This window comes from Scomber japonicus, chromosome 8 (assembly GCF_027409825.1).
Source record: "Scomber japonicus isolate fScoJap1 chromosome 8, fScoJap1.pri, whole genome shotgun sequence".
In the NCBI taxonomy this organism is placed as follows: Eukaryota; Metazoa; Chordata; class Actinopteri; order Scombriformes; family Scombridae; genus Scomber; species Scomber japonicus.
Genome location: NC_070585.1, coordinates 10,030,492 through 10,052,503, shown reverse-complemented (window position 1 = coordinate 10,052,503; position 22,012 = coordinate 10,030,492). Strand labels below are relative to the sequence as shown.

The 22,012-nt window shown below is 41.7% G+C and overlaps 1 protein-coding gene across 1 annotated transcript in view; it reads right to left on the bottom strand.

Moving 5' to 3' along the window:
- Positions 1-610: 610 nt before the first annotated feature.
- si:ch211-26b3.4 (connector enhancer of kinase suppressor of ras 2) overlaps positions 611-22,012 on the bottom strand; it is a 55,682-nt gene continuing 34,280 nt past the window's right edge. Inside the window, exons 10-24 of the mRNA XM_053323308.1 lie at positions 16,325-16,452; positions 15,996-16,207; positions 14,393-14,479; positions 13,403-13,611; positions 10,345-10,382; positions 10,193-10,235; positions 8,372-8,420; positions 7,501-7,673; positions 6,757-6,830; positions 6,551-6,622; positions 4,425-4,495; positions 4,145-4,245; positions 2,732-3,326; positions 937-1,199; positions 611-820 (exon numbers count right to left, since the gene is read on the bottom strand). Coding sequence (XP_053179283.1) covers positions 611-820; positions 937-1,199; positions 2,732-3,326; positions 4,145-4,245; positions 4,425-4,495; positions 6,551-6,622; positions 6,757-6,830; positions 7,501-7,673; positions 8,372-8,420; positions 10,193-10,235; positions 10,345-10,382; positions 13,403-13,611; positions 14,393-14,479; positions 15,996-16,207; positions 16,325-16,452 — 2,325 coding nt within the window. The remainder of the gene's footprint in view (positions 821-936; positions 1,200-2,731; positions 3,327-4,144; positions 4,246-4,424; positions 4,496-6,550; positions 6,623-6,756; positions 6,831-7,500; positions 7,674-8,371; positions 8,421-10,192; positions 10,236-10,344; positions 10,383-13,402; positions 13,612-14,392; positions 14,480-15,995; positions 16,208-16,324; positions 16,453-22,012) is intronic.

The window sequence follows — 22,012 nt, the reverse complement described above, 5'->3', positions numbered from 1 at the left end:
CAGTGAGGTCCCTGTAAATCAATGAGATATGCAGTGAGAGAAAACAGAGAACGAGAGAAAGGGGGAGAACTGGTGGCTCTGGGTGCAAAGTTCATCAGTACAAAAAGTACAGTGCTGTGGTGAAAAGGATTCTCCTCTGTATTGCTGCTACATAGCTCCCCCTGCCCCCTAAAATCAACCAGAAAAATAGCAAAACCAAGAGGATACAAAGGAACGAACATGTTAAAAAGTCTCTGTTTTTTCCCATTTTGCTTGACAAGCGTGTGGAGTTTATGCTGAGTTCCATAGACAAAGGAAGATTAATGCTTTCTGTTCAAGCATGCAATAGGCACCCTGTGGGGTCCTCAGGATTATCAAAAGTTCATACACGCAGGTCTCAGACTGTTCCCTCTATGATATTTACACATTATACAATGTGTGTTCCTGTGTGTTTGTGTGTGTGTGTGTTTGTTTGTGAGAGTGCGTGCTCAGAGTCGTGATCAGGAGAAAGGATTTCGATGTAAAGCTGTGTGTGTATGTGTGTGTGCGTGTGTGTGTGTGTGTGTCTGTGTGTGTCTGTGCGTGGAAGTTCGCATTTATGCAAGTTCAGTCTTTGCTTCTCTTCTCTTCCTCACACGTGCGTCTCAATGAAGGAATGTGTGTGGGTCATGAGAGGTGCGGCCAGAGGGGAGAGGTCATCCTGGCCGTTGGTGCCGGGGCTGAGCTGGCAGATGTCTGAGTAGAGCTCGCTGTGCCACTGCTTCCACTCTCTGAAGGTCTGGGAGCACAGGCCAGGTTCCTCCAGGAGGGCACAGATTACTGACAGCTCCGACTCTTTGGCCTGAGGGAGCAAGGACACATTATGGAATCACCACATTGAATCTTGACACATATTTTTTCTTCTTAAAATCCCCAATTCTCTGCTGTGTTGGAGACAGAATCCTCTGTTTGCGCTACCTTCAAGGTGCTGCGGAGGGCTCGGACCCGGTGCAGCCTGTCATTTAGCAGGGGGTCTCTGGCTCTCTGAGTGAAACACCGTCGAAGCTCCTGCCTGCTACAGGGTTTTGGGTCTCCTAGGGCTGTCACGTTGGCTTGCTCCAGGGCTCGGTACAACTGCTCTAGCCCATCCAACGTCTCTGGCTCACGGCCTTCCGACACTCTTCGCTCCCGTCCCTCAGACACCCTCCTCTCTCTGCTCTCAACTCTCAACTCCCGCAGGTCTAAGACAGCCAGGAGAGAAGCAGTAGGTCAGTCACTGGTATGACACAGTAAAGTTAATTTGGATGTACAATGGTGTTTAATACTGACAACAAAAAATACAGCCTAACAATATGGCTCAATATCTCCTCGAAAAAAATAAATGTCATTTTTGAGGTCCATTCAGTAGCTGTTTATTATATCACAGGATCTTCATCAGCATATGGAGTTTGCCTATGGAGTGTTTAATGTTCAAATTTACATATTTTCTGAGATCTTGTAAGGGAAAATAACATTTTTAGGTCTATATTTATATTCTGGGACTCTACTGGAATATCTCTCAATACAGTACAGAAAACTAATTTAAGCCCTTCAGTTCAGCCTCTGTCTGAAACAGGCTGTTTTAGCTCCTGTTTCTTTGAAAGTCCTCCTCCTGATGAGACCACTCTGTTCTGATTGGCCAGCTCCCAGAAACTGTCCCTCAGCAGACACTAACAACAGTAATGGGATTTCACTTCTTTTCTCGTTCCTCAAAATTAAAATTTATAATTACAATACATTACTACATTTGTACATGTTCACACCTGAATCTGTAACAAAATATATGCAACAAGGCTACCAAGACCTGGTCATTAGTGGTCTAGTGCAAACAAGCAAATGTAATTATGAGGAGGAATAGAGGTAATATTGCACCTCAAGTTTTGCCCCTTTTTTTAATATAGACATCCAACATTGTAACTGTATATTTAAAAAGCAACTGAAAATCACAAAAAGCATCAGATGTCCCCTTTGAGGACATCTTGTCCAAGTTGTAATTCAAAAGAATGGACAACTTCTAATTTACTCAATGGACCTACTAGTGAGATTGTTTCTGTCAATGTATTTGTTTAGCAGAGATCATTTTTTTCTTATTTCATACCTTAATCATCTCACGAGCCCTTAGACTGATCACACTACCTTCATGTTGAGAACTGCTGCTGATATAATTATAGCCAAAATGCATTTTCAACAGATTTATTCTGTTTGTCTCCTCCACCGCATTATCTTGTGTACCACCTACACAGGTTAATGTTTCACCCTAGATCCCTATTGATGCAGTACATACAGTATGCTCTCAGATATGGTTAAGGAAATCACATTGAATGGCATAATGTTTTTGATTTGTTCCTTAAAGGACCAGTGTGTAGGATTAAGTGGCACCTAATGGTGAAGTTGCTGATTGCACCCAACTGAATATCACCCCCGCTCTCCTCTCAAATATGTAATATTTATGTAAGAACCGACAGCAGCCGCAAAACTTGTGAAAAATGTGAAAGGCCCTCTATTCTGTCTATTCTGAGCTACTGTAGGAATGGACAGAACATTCTAAGGTAACGAAAACACCATTGATAATTAAATTGATTATTTTTAGAATTAAATTGAATATTATATTCAATTTCTGCCAAGTCCATTCCATTGCACCTTTAATAGTCAATTCTCTGAAGGCAAGACAGACGTTTTATGCATGCCTTTGAAAGTATCTGCTTCTTTTCTCAACTGTGTGTAATTTTCTTACCCTCCTCACCCTCGAGCATATCTGCAGCCTGCCCCTCCGCCTCCTCATCTTCGCTTCTCTCCTCCATATGAGCTGAGGTGTGTAACAGCTTTCCTGGCATCGGGTCTCTATTCCTGGGCAGACTCTGGCTGCGTTGCTTGTGGGAGCGTCGGTGTGTGTGGCTGTGTGAGTGTGGGCCTCGCTCTAGAGGGAAGGGCCCGTCCCGTTCCCTGTCCCTCTCTGCGGCGTGGTGTCTCCGTACGGGCAGCGTGGCCTGCCTACGTCTCTCCGGAGACATGCCCTGTCTGCCCAGCCCTCCGTAAAGCCCCATCTCTCCGGCCATGCTCCCCATTAGGCCATAATCACTTTCCCCTGGTGCTGTCTGGAGGAAGTGCAGCCCTGCGCTGGTCAGAGGGGTTTCAATGAGGTCCTGCCAGGAGCGTCGTTCACGATGGGAAGAGCGGCAACCGGATGAGTGGGTACTGGTGCTCCCCGTGCCTGTGCCCATGCCCATGCCGTCTCCACGCTGGTCCTCGGCCGAGGAGTGGGAGTGTGTGGACTCACTGGAGAAATGTCGGCCGTGCTTTGGCTCTGGGAAGGGGCTAGAAGAATTGACCTGGGGAGGGAGAGGGGACGTGGAAGAGACCATCTGTGGAGGGATGGGGGAAGTGGAGGCACTCATTGGTGGAGGGAGTGGGGATGGAGTGGAGCGCATGAGGCTCATGGAGCTGACTGAGCGGGGCAACTGGTCATAACTGTGAAGGAAGTTGGACTGAAGGGCCAAGGGTAAGTGAGGGTGGACGCAGATGTTTAGTATGGAGAGGAGTGAGCAGGGACAGATAAACGTTGACAGAAAGGTGGGTGAGGATGTGAGAACAGATACAAGGACAATGTGACCCGCAAAACAAGCAGGGTATAAAGAGAGGGAGGAGGAGTGCAAGGAAGGAGAGACAGAAAGAGAAGAAAGAAGGACAGGAAAGTACAAAAAATATAAGGAGACCGAAAGATGAAAGCAAAAAAGCAATGAGATGGCAGATGAGCTACTCCAGGAATGGTCAGCATGACTGTTGAATGGCTAAGCTGGGAAAAATGGTGCCAGTACCATTGTACCTAACTGCACATCTCCAAACATCCTATGAGTAAAATCATGTATGTCAATGTTACATTACTGTGTCTTCTTCCAGAGGAGAATGTGGATTGGTATTTGTCTCCTCCTAGAGGTCAAATTGTGAACACGTGCTGGCAGCAGAACACAGAGAAGTGATGGTCTTGGCTGCTTACCGAACTAGATAGTCTCACACTCTGATGTTTTATTAATGCTGAGAGCTCTGTGGTCTATGCAGCTCTGAAAACTGTGGGGCTTTTAGGAATCAAATATTCTATCAGAATGAAACCCTGCAAAGAAAATGTTGAGTGTGTGTTGTCTGTACTCACTGATGGTGTGCGGTGATAAGTATCGCAGAGAGATGAGGGTCCCTCCTGCTTGAGTGTCATCGAACCATCGACCTCGTCTTGATCACTCTCACTCCAGTAGTCTGATTTAAGTTTTTTTTTTTTTTTAACACACACACAGACACACAGACAGACAGACACACACACACACACACACACACACACACACACACACACACACACACACGTACAAATGTACTCAATTCATTAATGAATTGAAAAAGTAGAGTGAGTAATTTTGAGCCACGCCAAGTCGTCTCACCTTCATCAGGGCGTGGCACTTTGTCATCTGGTGTGTAGCCAATAGCAGCCAACCCAAGCCGGTTCATCCACCTATGGGACGCAAGGAAAAGAAAAGGAAAATGTGAGGGATGAGATGTAAGAAGAGACATCAGAAAATAGAATATTAGAGAGAAAGGAGAGATAAAGATGAGTTGTACTGGGTAAAGAGTAGGTGATGAAAAAAAAACTTTCCCTCTGAATAATTCAAGTGGTGTCTCTTAACAGTTATCTGTCTAACTGACTCCATCCCCCTGATGAGGAGACAAAAGCAGCGAGTTAATTAGAGAGATGGATGCGGAAAGAGCGAACTGACAATCTTCAGAGACTGAGATGGCGTTCTTTCTCTACATCCATCCACATTTCCTGTCCTCCTCCAATCCCTCTGTCTGTCTCCATTGCAGATTCAGGCTTGTCCCATGTCTCTCAGCAGACATCTAATAATAAGGTCGCTACTAAGAATAGAAGCCCAGTCTGTATACGAGGAACTTGGAACTCATCATACTAGGAAGTGCATCCTACAGGAAGAAACTTCCACATGTGGATTACAACATTTTCTTATTTTAAACAAACCCCATGACAGACTGTCTAAGCCACGTGTTTACACTGTGTCACATGTTCTTTCATTACAATGAACATGAGTTCTGTAGTTTATTTTCACTCCACTGCACATTGACTGTCTTTGGATCATACATATTCATGTTCAATAGAGCTCTGGTTACCAACCTGGAGGTCGTGATTCCCTCTCGGGGTCACCAAAGATTGATGGGGGAGGAGGGAGGGGGTCACAAATCAAGAGGGGTTGATTTTAAGAGAAATTTGAGCATTTAATATATTTCTGTGAAGAAAACCTAACTAAATGTACTGGTTATTTTAAAACTGCATATATTGATATTGATATTGATATTGATATATACATATCTAGAAATATAAGTAAAGATACATGTAAAAAATCATTAGGAGGCTGTTTAGATGTAAGCACTGTGAACTCATTAATGAAAAAGTCAGGTAGCTCAATGGTAAAACAGAGTCCCTTAAGGAAAAAGGTTGGGAATCACTGTACCAGAACACTAAATGCGTATTCTTCCACAACTGAAAATAGTTCCCAATAAATGTAGTGCTTACTCCTGTCTGTCAGTGCCCATCTGTTTTAGGAAATGAAGTAGCCTTTTTATGTTTATGAGCTGTTTTTAAAGTTTTAGCTTTGTATAAAAAACAATGGGTTTAATACAGAAGTCAGACTTCTGTATTAAGAGACAAACTAAGCAGGCATTCAGTCCAACTATGTTTCAGGTACTGGTGAGACATGAAATAAGATCCACAAAGTCCAGTAACAGATTTGTGAATTTGAATTCTCACACAGGCCAACATCCATTTGAATAAACATGACAAGAAAAAAGCCACAATCCGTGTTGGTTTTCATCTTCTCATGAGGATAATGTCTGCCTTCTCCTTGTCCATTTTACAGTAAGCGTCAATTATATCATGTCCTTCACTTCAACCTTCGATGCTTCTGATGATCTGTTTGTCTGTAGAAGCTATTCTGTGCTTTTAGTCTACAGTACATGAAACGCTCCAGAAGCCTGGAAAATCCAGATGTAAATACAGCAAGTATTTTGATACTTCTGCCAACACCAACCTATTCACACATAGACACAAGTGCACACAAAAATAGGTGCAACAGCGCTTTCACACATGCACCTCCAAACACGGTATGGAAGTCAAATATAGCTGGTTAATTATTCTCCCCCAATTATCTCCCCATGTCATTGAGGAGAAGTGTGAATAATTAGAGCTCATTAGATAGCACTCCTGCAAGTATCACTACGGTATCTCTCTCACCCGAGCACACACGTGACACACACACACACACATTCACACACATATGCAGTTCTACATTTAACAACAGAGGGCCAGGTTCATGCCTTATTCATGGACAGTGTTGTGTTGGTGGGCCGTTGCCTTGTGTAAACTTGGTTTACTTAGTTAAAATATTCATGAAAGAACACGTGATGTCCCCAGCATCTGACTTTTCCACATTAAGGCACAAACACACTCAAGAGACTCCCAAAGACACGTATACACAAGCACACACACACACATACTCACCTATTCATTTCCTCAAGACAATCTGTGGCGAAGAAGAAGCTCTTGATTTTGGGATGACAAGCTTTGAAGGCACTGCAGCCAGTCAGAGAGAAGAAGACTGATTAGTGGTTTTGTGTACCCAAGGTAGTTTTGTGTGTATTCATGTTGTGCAGGTTAGAGCAAATGTGCTTGATTAATAATTTCGGCGACATGTGAGGGACACTCACAATTTCCGTCTGCACTCTATGGCTCGGTCTATTCTGAACTCAGGGAGGCTGATGAAGCCCTCAGCTTTCTCATCCTGCAGGCAGAGACAGATGGAGAGTGGTGGTACATCATCAACACAGAGAACAAAATGTCACGCATCCTGATATACCAATTTTATTTGGGATAGTAGTATTCTAGTCAAGCGTATGAAAACAACATATGTTGTTTACATTGGCTGGGATAAAGTCCTCAACACTTAACATAAGTAAGACGGATGAGATTTGACTGTATCAGCTGAGGATGTGATTTGAAGAAACAGACTCTAACATTTACAGTCTATGTTTGAGTCATGGTAAATTGTATTATTCATCATAATTTCCCAAATATTTGGATAATTCATGTCTTATAATGAGTTCTGTATTCAAAAGGCCTTCAATACATTTATTAGATCAGCTGGTAAGAATGCTGAAAGATATTCCCCAAATGTCAGTGTTTTCCCATAATAGTTATTCTTAAAATATTTTAAAATAATTAATTAATCAGTAGAAATTCAATTTCCAGATGTTCCATCACAAGTTTGTGTTACTTCTCTCAAGTCTGTGTAAAGTTTACGTGTAATATTTTAAATATTTGTATTATTAATCTGTATCTAAATGGAGATGCAGGGAGAGAAAGTAGTGCCAGATTGGACCTATGAAAACTGGAGGAGTTCAGCTCTGACAATGAGAGTCAGAACATACTGATATCTGAGTAGGGTGACTTACATTCTGGTTGGTGTACCAGTAGAGACAAGACTCTTTGAGGATGAACCAGTACTTCCTCCATTTCTGCGTAAAGTATCCTTTTGCATCCTTCTTCTTCCACAACCATCCCTCACAGTCACCATGGCCCAGGTCCTTACAGGAGATTCTCCTTCGACTGGCACTAGTGAGGGAACCTGCGGTGAGACGAGAGAACCACTTCAACATTGAACTCTTAAATCATTTGGATCTGAACTATGTAAAATAAAAATAATAAGTGTGGTCATGTATACAGCATTTCAGCGGTTAAAACCTCAATCCAATTGTGTGGACTTGCTGCCTCAGAGAGTTTGAAGTGAGCTCTGTCTCCCTATCAATTCAGCAGGTAATCTGAACTTTCAAACCCCCACACATTTTTTGCACCTCTGCACATCTGAAGAATACTCCGAGTACTTTATCAGTGATAGTGATAAATTAGGAGAACCCAAAAAAAGGCAAACAATCATTCATGACAAGGAAAATGAGGGGGAAAACACAGATGGTGCTGGCAAACTAAAATGTATAAATGTTAATTTCCTGTTTTGCAGTTACAGTATTATTGCACCTGTGTGTGCACTGCTTTGTTTGCATCCCATGCATTGTGCATCTGGACTTTTCATATACAGTACATACGCAGCAAATGATGTCATCAATTATGTCTCAGCTCTTTCTCCTTTTGTCCTTTTACCATTTCATCTTCATACAGTCACAAACCACAGTCAACATACTAGCCACAGCACCTACAATCTGTCAGGATCAAAGGTTTCCTCTACTCTTCTACATTATTGTAACATCTTACACAGTAGTACTGTAAGGATTATACATCAGAGGATACAAAGAGAGAATGTATGTGTACCTTTACTTCTCTTTTTGGGTTTCGTTCTTAGAGAGGTGTAATGGAAAGACTAGAGAGGAGAGAGAGAGAGAGAGAGAGAGAGAGAGAGAGCGAGAGGAAAAAAAAGATGTTAGCACATAAAAGAAAAAAGTTATGAAAAAGACATGTTCAGGCAAACCTTCTGGGCAGATGTTAATACATTTCTTTTGTAGCATAATCTGACCCTTACAGGCACAGAGGGATCACAATATTGAAGCTGCAACAGCCAGGAAGTGACCTACAACCTGCAATGGAGAACGGAAGGCTGTCTACCACAAAAACTAAACCACAATCATATTAAGATGTTGCGAATAACGTCACCTTAGGGTCATACTTTTCGAATATCTAAAAATGCTGAAATGCATCAAAAAGAGTTTCAGTACTTATTTTATAATTTCAGTTTTCCTCAAACTGTATTTAAAGGCAATGTTAATGAGGTTAACCCACTGTGGTCTAATTATATTCTGACTAATTTAATTTAAATGCTGTAAGAAAGCAAGGCTGTATAACTTTTGCTGGACAATGGCAGAACTGGCACAAACAGCCATGATAAAGGCTAAAATGTAGGAGTTTACTTTATACTTTATAGTCTAGCAGCACAAGTAAGGAGCAAGAGTGTTATATGAAGTGATTCATTAATGTCTCTTATTGCGATATCCATTTAAAGTTTGGTAACATTAAATTGTAAGTGCATAGGTGACACTCCAATGAACATAAAAAAGCCTTTTAAGGAACTGTACTAGCTGTTTTATTTTTTTTTGCTACTGCTACTTTGAAAACCTTATACGTCTTTGACCCTAAGATCAGCTGCCATAAGATGCTGGTCATAACAGACTAAGTAAGACTACAACAGCACAACTCCTGAATGTACTGAATTAAACAATGAGTGTAACTGCTAATTTGTCTTTCAAATGTTAAACAGTCTCACTTTAGAATCAAATTTTATGTCAGCATGTTAACAAGCAGTCTATATTACTGTAATTAACACATGGCACAGTGGCTAATGTATCCAGTGGAAGCTAGTGTGGGTAGGCCTAGTGGCTATACAGTAGATGTTAACACTTACATAGCTGAATAAGCCTGCTGGCTATCTAACTAGGTATTAAAGATGAACAAATATCTGTTTATAGTCCACTGAGCTGACTCACTATATGCTACAACTCGTAGTGCTAGGGCGAATGACTAACGCAGCTTCCTGTGTCACAGTAACCTAAATATGGAAACCAATTTACCTCACCTGACTTTAATGTTTAATTTAATTATTGCAGTATTGAATGGATCTTATCTCAGCTATCTCTCCTCTTCTTGTCTGGCTCTGTGTTTAAGTGTTATTTGGACACAATCAATCTCCAGGTAACAGCAGCGGATGTGGTTGCTAGGAGATTGTTGATGTAACTATGAAGCCTGTGTCGCCTCATTAAAATGGGGTTTTGAGCCACAGGATATTGTGTAAAAAGGAAGCAGATTAACAGTTAGAGCTAGGCTGTGTCTGAAATCACCCAAAATCACTCTCTGTTTACTATAGTGCACTACATTTACCCTCTACCTTTTTATTTTGAGTGTCTGAATGTTGCACGGCTCTATAGCTGATGGTGATGACATAAAATGATTACAATTAGTTAGTGTCTGAAATCTTGATTTTCTGCTCACTATTGAGTGAACTGTTTATTGTTTATCATATAGGGACTAGTGAATGAGTGAATAAGGGAGTAATTCCGGACACAGCCCTAGTGTGCATAGATTAATCGAAAAAGAAGAAGAAGAAGAAGAAAAATCCAGCTGACTCACTCTCTGCTCCCCTACCTTCCTCATGGAGGCCGCTCCTGAGCTTCCTGAGCCTGAGTACCTGCAGGAGGACAGACAGGATTGACTGTGACCACAGACGACTCTTACAAGTCCTTCCATCAATTCCAAGCAGGTGGCCAAACCACAAACAACCACAAACACAAACCCACCTGTCTGTTGTGTCTGCTCGCAGTGTGTCCGCACCCCGCTGATGGACAGAGAAAAGAAAGGACTTCATTAAAGAGCTTCTAAAAACCCTCCACACAGACACACACACACAAACACACACAGACACACACACACACACACACACACACACACACACACACACACACAATTAATTATAGTAATTATTGTCTATGTGCTGTGTTGTGGTTTTTGCCTGTGTTTTGTACAGCATATGCACAGATTTACATGGTGGGTAATGTGCATACATACTGGCATACATATATACATATATACATACATACATAGCCTACATCTGAACATGCCTGAATTTACCACCAACTAGAAGTCAATACAGTAAACTAACTACTAAAAGACTGTATAACATGAGAGATGACTGAAAAAAATAACACAAGCCTTCTTACCTGCTCAGGAAGTGATTTCAACTCCTGAGCATGTATTTAATGTTCTTTCTTGTTCAATCACTTCATCTATTTAAAGATACTATCCTATATTTCATTAAAAGTCAACCTGTTAAGATGAAAAGCATAAGATAGAATACAATGGAGCTGATGGGTACTGTTTTAAAACTATACTTTTGAAATTACTTTGGACTTCAGCTGCTAGATGTATTTGGTTAGCACTGGTTAGCAGTTCCCCCTGCTTCCAGTTTTTATGCTAAGCAAGGCCACAGCTAACAAAGTAAGTAAGTAAACGCAAATGTTGCACCAAATCTTAAATATTTATTTTTTGAGAGAAGAGTTTTCTAAAAAGCATCTTAATTTTAAAGATGTCCTGACAAAGAAGCCATCTTGTCATAATAGTTAGCAACGTGGCTTGTTATGTAGCGCTGGGTATTGTTGTACAGTGTAATAGCATACATTTCACTAAATCTCAATGTCCATTGGGAATTCATGTAACATGTTATTTGCCCAAAATGTTGGTGTATTGTTACGCTAATGGCAAGGAACATATAGAGAGGATGAGAGAGGAAACAAGCAGGTCATTAAGGTTAGCATATGCTTGTTAGCACAGGATAGTATACTTTGTGTGCTACTGAATAGATATGAGTCACCACCATGAGAAACACACAGCTGAGAGGGTTAGAGAGGGCTGGTGTGAGCTAAGCTGTTACAGCGCTGTGTGTGTGTGTTTGTGTGTGTGTGTGTGTGTGTGTGTGTTTGCGTGCGTGCGTGCATCGTGTTTTAAGCACAGTCTGTCAGTCGCGTTTGTAATTGGTCTGGCTGATGCTGAGTCACACACGTACTCACAGGGATACGTGTTTGTGTGTGTGTGCATGCGTGTGCATGCAAGTGTGTGTGTGTCTGTGTGTTTGTCCAGAATAAACTCCTATTTAGAATCAGGCGTGTCTGAGGAGATGGGGATATTAGGATGAGTTAGGATGAGTCGTGAGATGGTTACCGTGCATACAAATGCACTCCTCTGTGCTAGTGTGTGTTTGTGTGTTGTATACCTGTGGGTGTGTGCACGAAAGAAATCACAACAAGAACGTTAGGGGCGTGTTTGAAAGTGTCACTGTCATTGTCATAATCCGTGAAGCTGGCAGCTATGCAGTAACACTGATCATCCTCACTCTCCTTGGTCTCTTCTATAAACAACAATGTGTGTGAATCTGTAAAACACCGTGACCTATCCTGCAAGCACAGACAGTTCCCCTTTGTAGGTAAGGACACAGACAGAATCTGTGAGATGAAGGAAGATGTGTAAGTGAGTGTAAGATGTACAGTTTCAATTGCTAGAGAAAAAAATCAGGATGAAAGTCATCAAAAGGGTTTTGGTGACACTAATTAAAAACAATAAAATCTACCTGAATCTGCCACTAATAATGAGATTAAGAAAGATAAAAATTCCCGAGGAATTATTTCCAGTTCACTCTTTGATCAGTGAAATGACAACGGTCTGTGAATGAAGACTTTTCATCTTCACGTTTTTTAATAAAGGTGTACAGTAAGACGGTTTTTCAATTTTTTGCCCATTTTTCTCATCCTTGCAATTGCTAAAGACTACTCAGTTCAGTAATTATTTATTGCTGTCACCTGTGTCTGTCAGATATTAAGTATGCTCAAGAGAGGCTCTGTCAAAAATGTTTGTGCACATTGAATGATATTTTCTATACAAGTCACAGTTTGTAGATGCCTCAGTTGCCTTTAAAGGATAAGTATATCTTATTTTTCAACAAAACCCACGAAAACATGGTCCTTCAATACTATATAAGTTATCATTTGTTCCTTTTTTGTAAGGTTCATTATTTGGTTGAAATTTATTTATTTATTTATGGCTGTATGTAAACAGGTTAATGCAACAACACCATAAAACCCAAAGCAAATATAAAATAAAATGTCTCTCTTTCGGTCTGCTTTTTCTTAAAGAAGACCACAGGACATGCAGATATGTACGCTGTACCAGACAAAGAAATACTCAATTTAATTTCCTTTGGACTTTGAGGCATAATTTAAAACAAAATTGGCACCTGGAAGAGAATGATTGATGCTGTTTATGGGCTGTCTACATCATGAATATTTTTAAATACAGTAAAATTGGCACGCTGATTTTCAGTTATCGATTAAGAGACACACAAAGAGCAAATTTTTCATCAATAAGTCAAGGTATCCACTTATGTGTTATTTGTTATTTAAGCCTAAACATTCCATTTTGTTATTCTGTTTAGTTCCAAACATTCATCTATACATAAATCAGATAAAGTATATTGGGGTTTAAGATACATTTTTGAGATAGAGCCTGACAGGTTTATTTTTCCATACATCTTGGCTTTTGCAGGCCTGTGATAGAGTAGCTAAGACAGGCTTTACTGATAATGATGACTTGATACTTGATTAATAACAACCAGCATTGCAAAACCTCGGAGCAGATGAGTAGTAATGCAATTTTCTTTTACTGTGCACTTGATTGATTGATTATTCGTTGACTGCTGTTGGAAAGACAAATTACCCCTTGGGCACTACTCAACAAGAATCGGCTAGAGACAGATTAGTAACATATAAAAATAGTTTAAAAAATAGATTTAAAAGATTGTATTCATACAGGCAAAGCATCGGGTGGCTGGTCTAGGCGCAGTGTGGAGGACAGCATAGAAGGGCTGATGGGAAAGCTAGGGCTGCTGGGATTGCGACTCTTGCGCCGAGAGCGTCTGGTGGAATCCCGCCGGCTTTCCCTCCCCGGACCCTCAGGCTCCTCCTCGATCACCAGGATCTTGTCGTCGCTGAGGTAACGCAGCAGGGAGTTGTCTGAATCTATGGGGAGGAGGGGTGGACGGATGGAGCAGTTAGAGAATGGACAGGCTCAACAGAACGCACGACAGAGGGAGGAAATCCACAGACGTGGTGGAGCGTACAGTCGAGGGAGAACCCCAGAGTAGAAACTGATGAGGATGAATAGACTCTCATAGATAAAAAACCCAACAGAAAGGGATAAAACTGCCTCAAAGCTGTAGTATCTGATAGGGATCTACAGCCGGGGACATACAGAAAATCTGCTTGCAATGATTACACTGATTTGGAGAGAACTACTGCTAAATCCTGTCAGTCACACAAAGTTTTCTTCTGCTTCAGCTCCAGACACTTAATTTGTTTATTATCCATATACTTAAATGTGAAAAACTAAAAAGTGATTGAGAGAAAGAGAAGGAGAGAAAGAAAGGCAGACCCTGACAGTAGTATTGTGCTTTAATGTTATTCATAGACTTTCTGATGGTAGATTGGAGGATCCTCAGTTGAATACAGATCGAGGCTCACTGCAAAACGGTTGAGCTGGTTACAATTGGTGACATAGAAACACCCTCATTTCCAGAGCAGCTGTATAAATGCAATTTCCTTGCATTTATGTTTATTTGTCACTCTGTCAGATACATACCTGGCAGATATGTATCCCTTACACAACCACACCACCATGGATAACCAGAGGATGAGCTGAAATGTGTTAAGCTGAGTATGAAGGAAAGCACGGTACCAGCCCAACCCACTTGTTTTAAGTGTGTGAGGGCCTGTGTTTGTGTGTACTTGTGTGTGTGTGTACCTCGGCTCCCTCTCTTGCCCATGCTGGGTTCCTTGGCCTCGGCCATCCAGTTATATTCGGGAGGCATGGAAACAGGTCTGAGGTCACCTGGAACGACCAATCAGCAATCAGAGAGTCGGCTGGGAGTGGGGGGTGGGTGGGGTGACGGTGACAGTGACCGAGAGACAGCTGGACGTGTGGACAGGTGAGAGGGAGGGAAGGTGTGTGCAGGCAAGGGGGAAGGTATGGGAGGCACTCAAGGGACTGCTGTGACATGCAAGGCGTGGGTCAATTTCAGGTTCAAGCTATAGTATTTACTTTTTACTTCATCATTCAGTCTGATGTTGTGTTGATGTTTGCTGCTTTCTGTTTGGTAGTATGAGTTAACTTGTCCAACTTGCAGAAGCAGGCACTAATAGCAGTGTAACACTTATCAATGTTGCCCGAAAAAATTGGCTATTTGGATTTACCAGTTATTTCTCTAAGTCAACTCACTACATTCATCCTTGTTGGATCAATATTTTTTTTGGGTCATTTTGGTGCGTTCCAGTTGTACTCTGAAGTTGGAATTTCTGAGTTCCCAGTCTGAAATTTCAACTAGAACGCCCTGAAGTTGGATCTCCAACTTGGAAAGTTGGACATACCCCATCAGCCCCGACCTCAAAATCTAAGTTGGTAGCCCTGTGCATTAACAGTGTGAAAGAGGTAGTAACATCTTGTTTATTCAAAGTTTTGTCTCATTTGTGACTCATTAAATCAGCCGTACTTGAATGGCTGCAAAATTCAGAGGTCTGGAACCAGGCCAGTTAAGTCCACCACAACATGGATAGCAGAGCTAGCACTGGCAATAGAGAGCTAATCTGCGGTAAAATTCTGTGTCGGTATGAGTAGTAATATAGAGATCATAAGGTAATTTGTAATATAGGCAACCATAGCTGTATCTTATTTTTACTTCAGCATTCCATCCAAACAGTGCGGTTTTAATGTTTCACTTATCTTCATTTTCATTACAAAGTTTCTGGCTGCCTTGACCTCTATCCCCTTTTTGTACAAGTACAATAAAACGTATGTAAAATCTGAGGATTTAACTAATGAGGGGTTAGGTTGGCTAGCTATCGGTCTTTATTAAGCCTGTGTTTACGTTTGAAAATGTCCTGCTATTGATTGGAATCATTTTCTAAACTAACCAGAATACCTTGCAGCTACCTGATTTGCCCTGCTGGTAATCCAGTCTGTTTGAAAAGTTGTTAATTGTTGCTGTCAGTCAAGAGACCCTCGCCTTTCACGTATAATGACCCCTTCAGAGTCTCTCATGAAGTTACAGAATGTGTTAACTGTCTTGGAAGGAATGTGGGGGGGGGCACAGGTGGTGAGGCAGACAGGGAGCTGACGACAGTGTTTTTGGACTGACCCTTCGTCATGTGATCAGTGTTTTTAGGACGTGTGTACCCAAGATAAAGACACGAAGAAGCAGAGCCATGAAGCGAGTGATGAACACATAAGGAGGAAAAGGTCAAAATAAAAAGGTGAGAACACTGGTGGGATAAAACGTGCTGTACTTCCACACAAGCACAAGTCCAGGGACCCATTCCTGCTCCACATGAAATCGCTGTCTCCATCTTACCATGAGTGGGGGTCTTGTCCCGCCGACGAACCCCTGTATTGCGGCCCCTGTCGTAGTCAGACCCTGGAGGTCCGTCTCCCTCCAGCAGAGAGAAGTACTGACCGCTGTCCTGATCCAGGTAGTAGCTAACCGCCTCTGAACCTTTGGAGCCTGACTGGGAGCTCACGCTGTACCGGCTGATGTCGTCGCATGACATCAAACCCATCTCCTCCCTGGAGAGAGAGCAGCAGAGATGTCATCAGCATCACCATTAATGTTATCATCAGCACAATGATTACCATCAAACATCTGTGTGTGTGTGTGTGTGTGTGAGTGTGTAAGCATCTGACCTGGTGCTGTAGAGTCCAGAAACAGGAGAAAGGATATAGACGTCCTGCATGCTCGGGGCGTCCATTTTGGACATGCCCAAAGTTCCGACAGGTGTAGGAGAGGTGTTGGTAGGGCTGGTGGGTACCGGCTGAAAGAAGAGAGAGGACAGAAAGAAGGAGAGGATGACTCTACTTTAGAAGATGATGAGGGGATCTGCAGAGCACAACCTGCAGAAACTCAGCATTAGATCTTCCCCTCTTCCTACCGACCTCACGGAGAAAAACAAACCAGCACACAGTTTATGGTGTTATGAGGGAGGGGAACCTTTTATTTATGATTTCTCCTGTTGTAATGCAGCCAGCACTGAATCACGAACAAGAGCATTATTTCCACGGAGCTGCCATGTTGTGTATGTTGTCTTTTTTTTATATCTGTCTGACTGTGCAGCCTCTCCCACGTTCAATCGCTTCACTATTCTGTCATTTTGTCTCAAGCCTCTTCACTCACACAGGGCTCTCCATGTCTGTTCCCATGACAACCTCTCCTCTCCTCTCCCCTACTCTCTCTCTTACTTTCTCCTCTCTCCTGTGCTACAAAAGACGGAGAGGACAGAGGAAAGCTAGCGTGGCCTCCTATACCTCAGTTCCGACTCAGGGACATGTAGATTCATTTACTTCACTTCTGATGTCATGGGAACTCAAATTTCAAATGAATTATATTTCTTCTCAGCTGGAACAGCCGGGGTGAAAAGTACGTAGCTAACGCTGGCAATTTCTCCTGGAGAAAGAGGTTTACAGATTGTGAAAAATGGAGTGTTTTACTGTACGTCTGAGGAGTACTCTCCATTTTAGAGAGGAGATGCGAGTGTGGACAGAATGGATAAACAGACAGAGCCCGAGTGATGGTGAGGCAGGCAGCGTTCTCATTAAGGAAACCCAGTGTTTCATCATTTCATCAGCAGTGCATTAGGCAAATTCATTTCATATTCCAACCACCCCCCACCCCAAACCTCCTCATCCCCCTCCCCACATTCCCTCCACCACCCCCCTCCACTACCTCTATCCCCAGGCCCTGTCTCGATCTTCATCTCTTTCTCTCGCGCACTCTTCCTCTTCTGAAGGCAGCTTACAGTAAGTCGGCTTCACAATAAATAATGAAGACGGGGTGGAAAGAGAGGGACGTGAAAGAGAGAGAGAGAGAGAACGATAGAAGAAAGCAAAGGAAATAGGACAATGAAAGAGAGACAGAGGGAAAGAGTGCAGGAGAGGGAGAGTGAGGCGGTAGAGCTGTGCGGTGTGGTGACTGGAGCTGAGAGTGAAAACAGTAATTTAGTGATTACAGCCCACTGCTGCCTGCATGAAAAAGGGGAAGGGGAGGGGGGTGGGGGTGGAAGTATTGAGAGATGGGACTTCCACAGCAGGCAAAATCCCAGTCTGTTAAAACAGCACTTAAACCATTTGACCCCTGCTGTGTCCACTCCAAACTATCTAAAAAATCTACTGCTCACACACTCCCCAGACCAATATTCCCCAATGCACTGACTGTACATGCACACATGCCAACACACACACACACACATACTTCAATGTGGTGAACATGATATTTAACTAAAAGGGACTAAAAAGTACAAAATCAGCGTGAACAGTCACTTACCAAGTGAGTTAACCCAATTTGCCTGAACAATACTATTTTTGAGGCCTGTTATATTTAAAAGATAAAAAAAAATCTACTTATGAAATAAAACAATATTTTTATAAGTAACCTTTAATTTTGGTTATTAAAGAGTTGTAAGCAAAATACTGAGTGAAACCAATCAGCCCACAGTCCAGTCCTGAAAGTCCTGAATCTTTTTACTGGTCTGGTTGTAATTAATCAAGACAAACATAACAACAGTAAGCATGCAAGACAAAAATTAATGTGCTTATATATAGGGCTGTGTATTACAATACCAGTACCAAGCCAATGATACAGATACCAATTGATGACTTCATTCTATACGCATTACACATTTTGTGCACTTACTTTTATCTGCTGTAACAGTCATATTTTCTAGCTCTGGGTACAAAAAAGATCGATTGCAGGTATCGTTTGATGCGAGATGTTTCGATACTATTTGGTATTGATTTATTTTGGTCGATACCTTAAATCGAGTACCGATACCCTGCCACCTATATATCAAAGCTTCAATGTTCATTTTCAATATTGGAAACACCACATGACAAAACAATCTCAAAGTCCATTTTGTATGCTTGCTGTTCTAGAGCTTTAAACATATCACATGATCTTCATCAGCAGACGTTTGCTTAGTTATCAATGAATTATAGATGTTCAAATGTACCTTTTTCTGAGTTCTTCTGTTGGCTTAAAAGTTGAGCCTGAAACTGCATCTGCAGATCATTTGCCATAAAGCTCCAGAACAGCTATTAAATGAACCGTGAGGTGAGACTGTATTGTCAACATTTAACACTTACTGATATCCAGACAAATGACAATCATTCTGCTGCCCCAATATACAGCTTTAAATAGAGCAGATACACCCTTTCAATGATGTCAGGGATTTTAAGTTGCTTTGGCATCATTGTGTCCAAACTATTGCTACGAACACAAAAATAGAACAAAGGAATATAACTAAGATGTCAAACAAGCTATACCCATACTCACCCATTCAGCTAACATATCAATTATACATAACCAGCCAATACATGTTGCCTAAAATAGCAGGCATTTACAACTAGTAATTATTTATATGTCTAAACATACAACAGATTCATAAAAGCGAGGTCATGGACAATGTGAGGCACACGCGTGACTACTGAAGTGACCTGTGATGTGGACGCAGATGTGGCCTTCAGTCACACGTGAAGTGAAATGACTCCCTACATACAATTTGCAGGAGCAGGGCAGCACACGTACATGCTTGCAGTGTTGTAGTGTCACAGTAATCCTAGTGTTATTTGTGAAAATCATTGCCAGTATTGTAAATACAGTGGATCATCAAATTGCTCTTCCTCCGCTCTAACATTGACAACATACACACACACAGAGAGACACACATGCAAACACACAGACATAAACAGAGAGAGAAAGAGAGAGAGACAGAGAGATGTGCCATTATTTAGTGGAATAAAGAAGGCTGCCATAGAGGGATTTGGGGCTGGAATCACATGATAATTTGCAGAGATAAATTGTTTCCTTTGTGGATTCAGTTATAATCCAGCTGAATATTTGCCACATTTGGGCTAAACTTCACAGCCGTACAGTTCATCCTCCAAAACCAGGCTTAGAGGTATGAGCGTGCATTTGTTTGTATGTGTGTTTGTTTGGGAGTGGGTACGTACAGTATGCATCCAAAGCCTTGCTTACAGAGTGCAGTGACCCAGTTCCTTCGCCTCTCAAAGGAGCAACGGGACTGATAACGGAAAACATCTCTCTGCATGTGTGCACAGACATGCACAGAAACACACTTGCTCCGACACATACAGATGGACAAGCATGCACACGGCCATGCTTAAAAATGTGCACACACCCACCCACCTCAGTACACACACACACACACACACACACACACACACACACACACACACACACAAACACACACGCACAGCCTGTTTAGCAGGATATTTTGGATTCAGTGAATTATCTCCAGCATTTGCTGAGTAGCAGCTCTTGTTTCAGAGCCAGTGGAGCTGCCTGTAGTTGCTTATGAATAATTAAGAGCTCCAGTCTTTCTGTGAGAGAACAAATCTAAAACACTCCTTTCTTCTCTTCTCCTACAGATATCTTTGCGCTCTGATCTGGCTGCTCACGGTGCGTTTGTGTCTTAGCAGCCCATCAGGGTAGAACACTCGGAGCTCGCAAAACCATTCCCACAATCCTCTGCTGTTGTGCATAGCACATATAACAATAAGCTCATGGCACCAACTTAGAGCGATGATCTAACAAGGCAGCAACCTGGAGAAAAGAACAGTTCTCCAGCCTGATATAGAAAGAGATGAAGCTGCAGCAGGCTAGAAGTCAAATTGGTCTTTACAGGGTTTTAATATTTTCTGAAATCATATTCACCAAAAACACTGAACAGCTAAATCTGTAAGGATCTCATGTACCCATGTTCATGCTAGCACTCACACATGCACATACAGTACATATTGTTACATGTATACTGTATCTATGCTGACAGATGAAGAAAAAAACAGAAATACAGACAACAGTTGCTTTAAAACAACAAAAAAAAAATCCAAATATGCTGGAAGAGACAATGAGGGGAAGGATAAAAAACTGAAAGGGGAAAAGGGAAGACCTATTTAGAAAAGAAAGAAAGACAGAGAAAAAGGCAAAGAGCAGCCGAGCACCAAGCAGAGATCAAAGCATGCATGTAGCATGTAAATGAATTAGCCTGATGCAAGGTTAAAAATAGCAACCGTGGAACACAGGGGCCTGACAAGACAGTCGCCGCTTCACAAAGCACTCAGGCAGCATCAGACTAGCCCTCGCCTCACCCCTGCATCCGTCTCGGCACAACTTGTTCTTTTTGTGCACCAAAAACTGTTGAGTGATTTCTCTTGGCTCTAAAAGAATGATGGAGTTTTTGCCTTCAAATGAAACATGTACACCCAGCTGTGAGCTGTGAGCTTCAAGCCTTCACACACGCATTTCACCTTTTAGATGTACTGTACATGAAAAATTTAGTCGTTTTTGAAATGTCCTTTGGGGCAAAGGTTGAATGAATCAGGAATCAGTAGGTGTGACTATGTCTGGGAGTCTGGACTTAACATTTGGTGACCTTGTGTTGCTCTATAATATAGTTCATGATAAGGCCAAATTATTTCATTTACATTATTCTACATAAATCTCTGCTTAAATTTTATTTAATAAGCTATTTTTCTCTTCTACTATTTCATTTTTTCCTTATCTGTATCCAAATAAAATATGCTGCAGGTGAAAACAAGGCTACTGACACATTTGTGAATGGTTTTGAACTGTGCCAGCAGTACGGCAGGCTGTAAAAATAAAACATTTGTTGAAATGCTCAACAGGAGGATTGATGCAAGGTCAAACAGTGGACAAGTTCCCTTTGAAAACATTTGTTTCAAATGCCAGTAGGAGAAAGCAGAGTGTGGGCAGTAAAAACAGAGCTGAGAGTGAGTCAAAGATAAAGCTCAAGGTGCAACACAGCTTTCTTTACATAGTGCTGCGAGTACCACAACTCCTAACCATAAGACTATAAAAACTGTGCTTATTTACATGTGTGGAAGAGAGAGCTCACATACAGTATCTTGAGGTCAAATTTCAGTTTTTTGCTTCCATTTACTCTGCCTTGACCAGATAGCCTACTGTATGGTTAAGTAAAAGTTGTTGCTAAAAAGCTTAAAAACATTAAATAGAGGAATGTTGATCCAGTATGCAGCATTTAACCAATTTGAAGAGTGCAGGACTCACGCAAGGCTAGCTGGCTTGAGACTATCATAGCTATCTAATAAGTTTACATGTAAGCACTAGTTAAAACCCTTTATTCAAAATTATCCTCAAGCATGCGATTTAATCAATAGGGTCCCTGATCCTTCCGCCCACAGAAAACAGTAAGAGACAGACCAGTAAGAGAAGAATGATGCCAAAACGATTACAGCGGAACATGATTAAAATAAATAAACCAGCAGAAACCAGAGAAAAATGTGATTATGAGGAGAGAGAGGAGAACAGAGAGGAGGAGA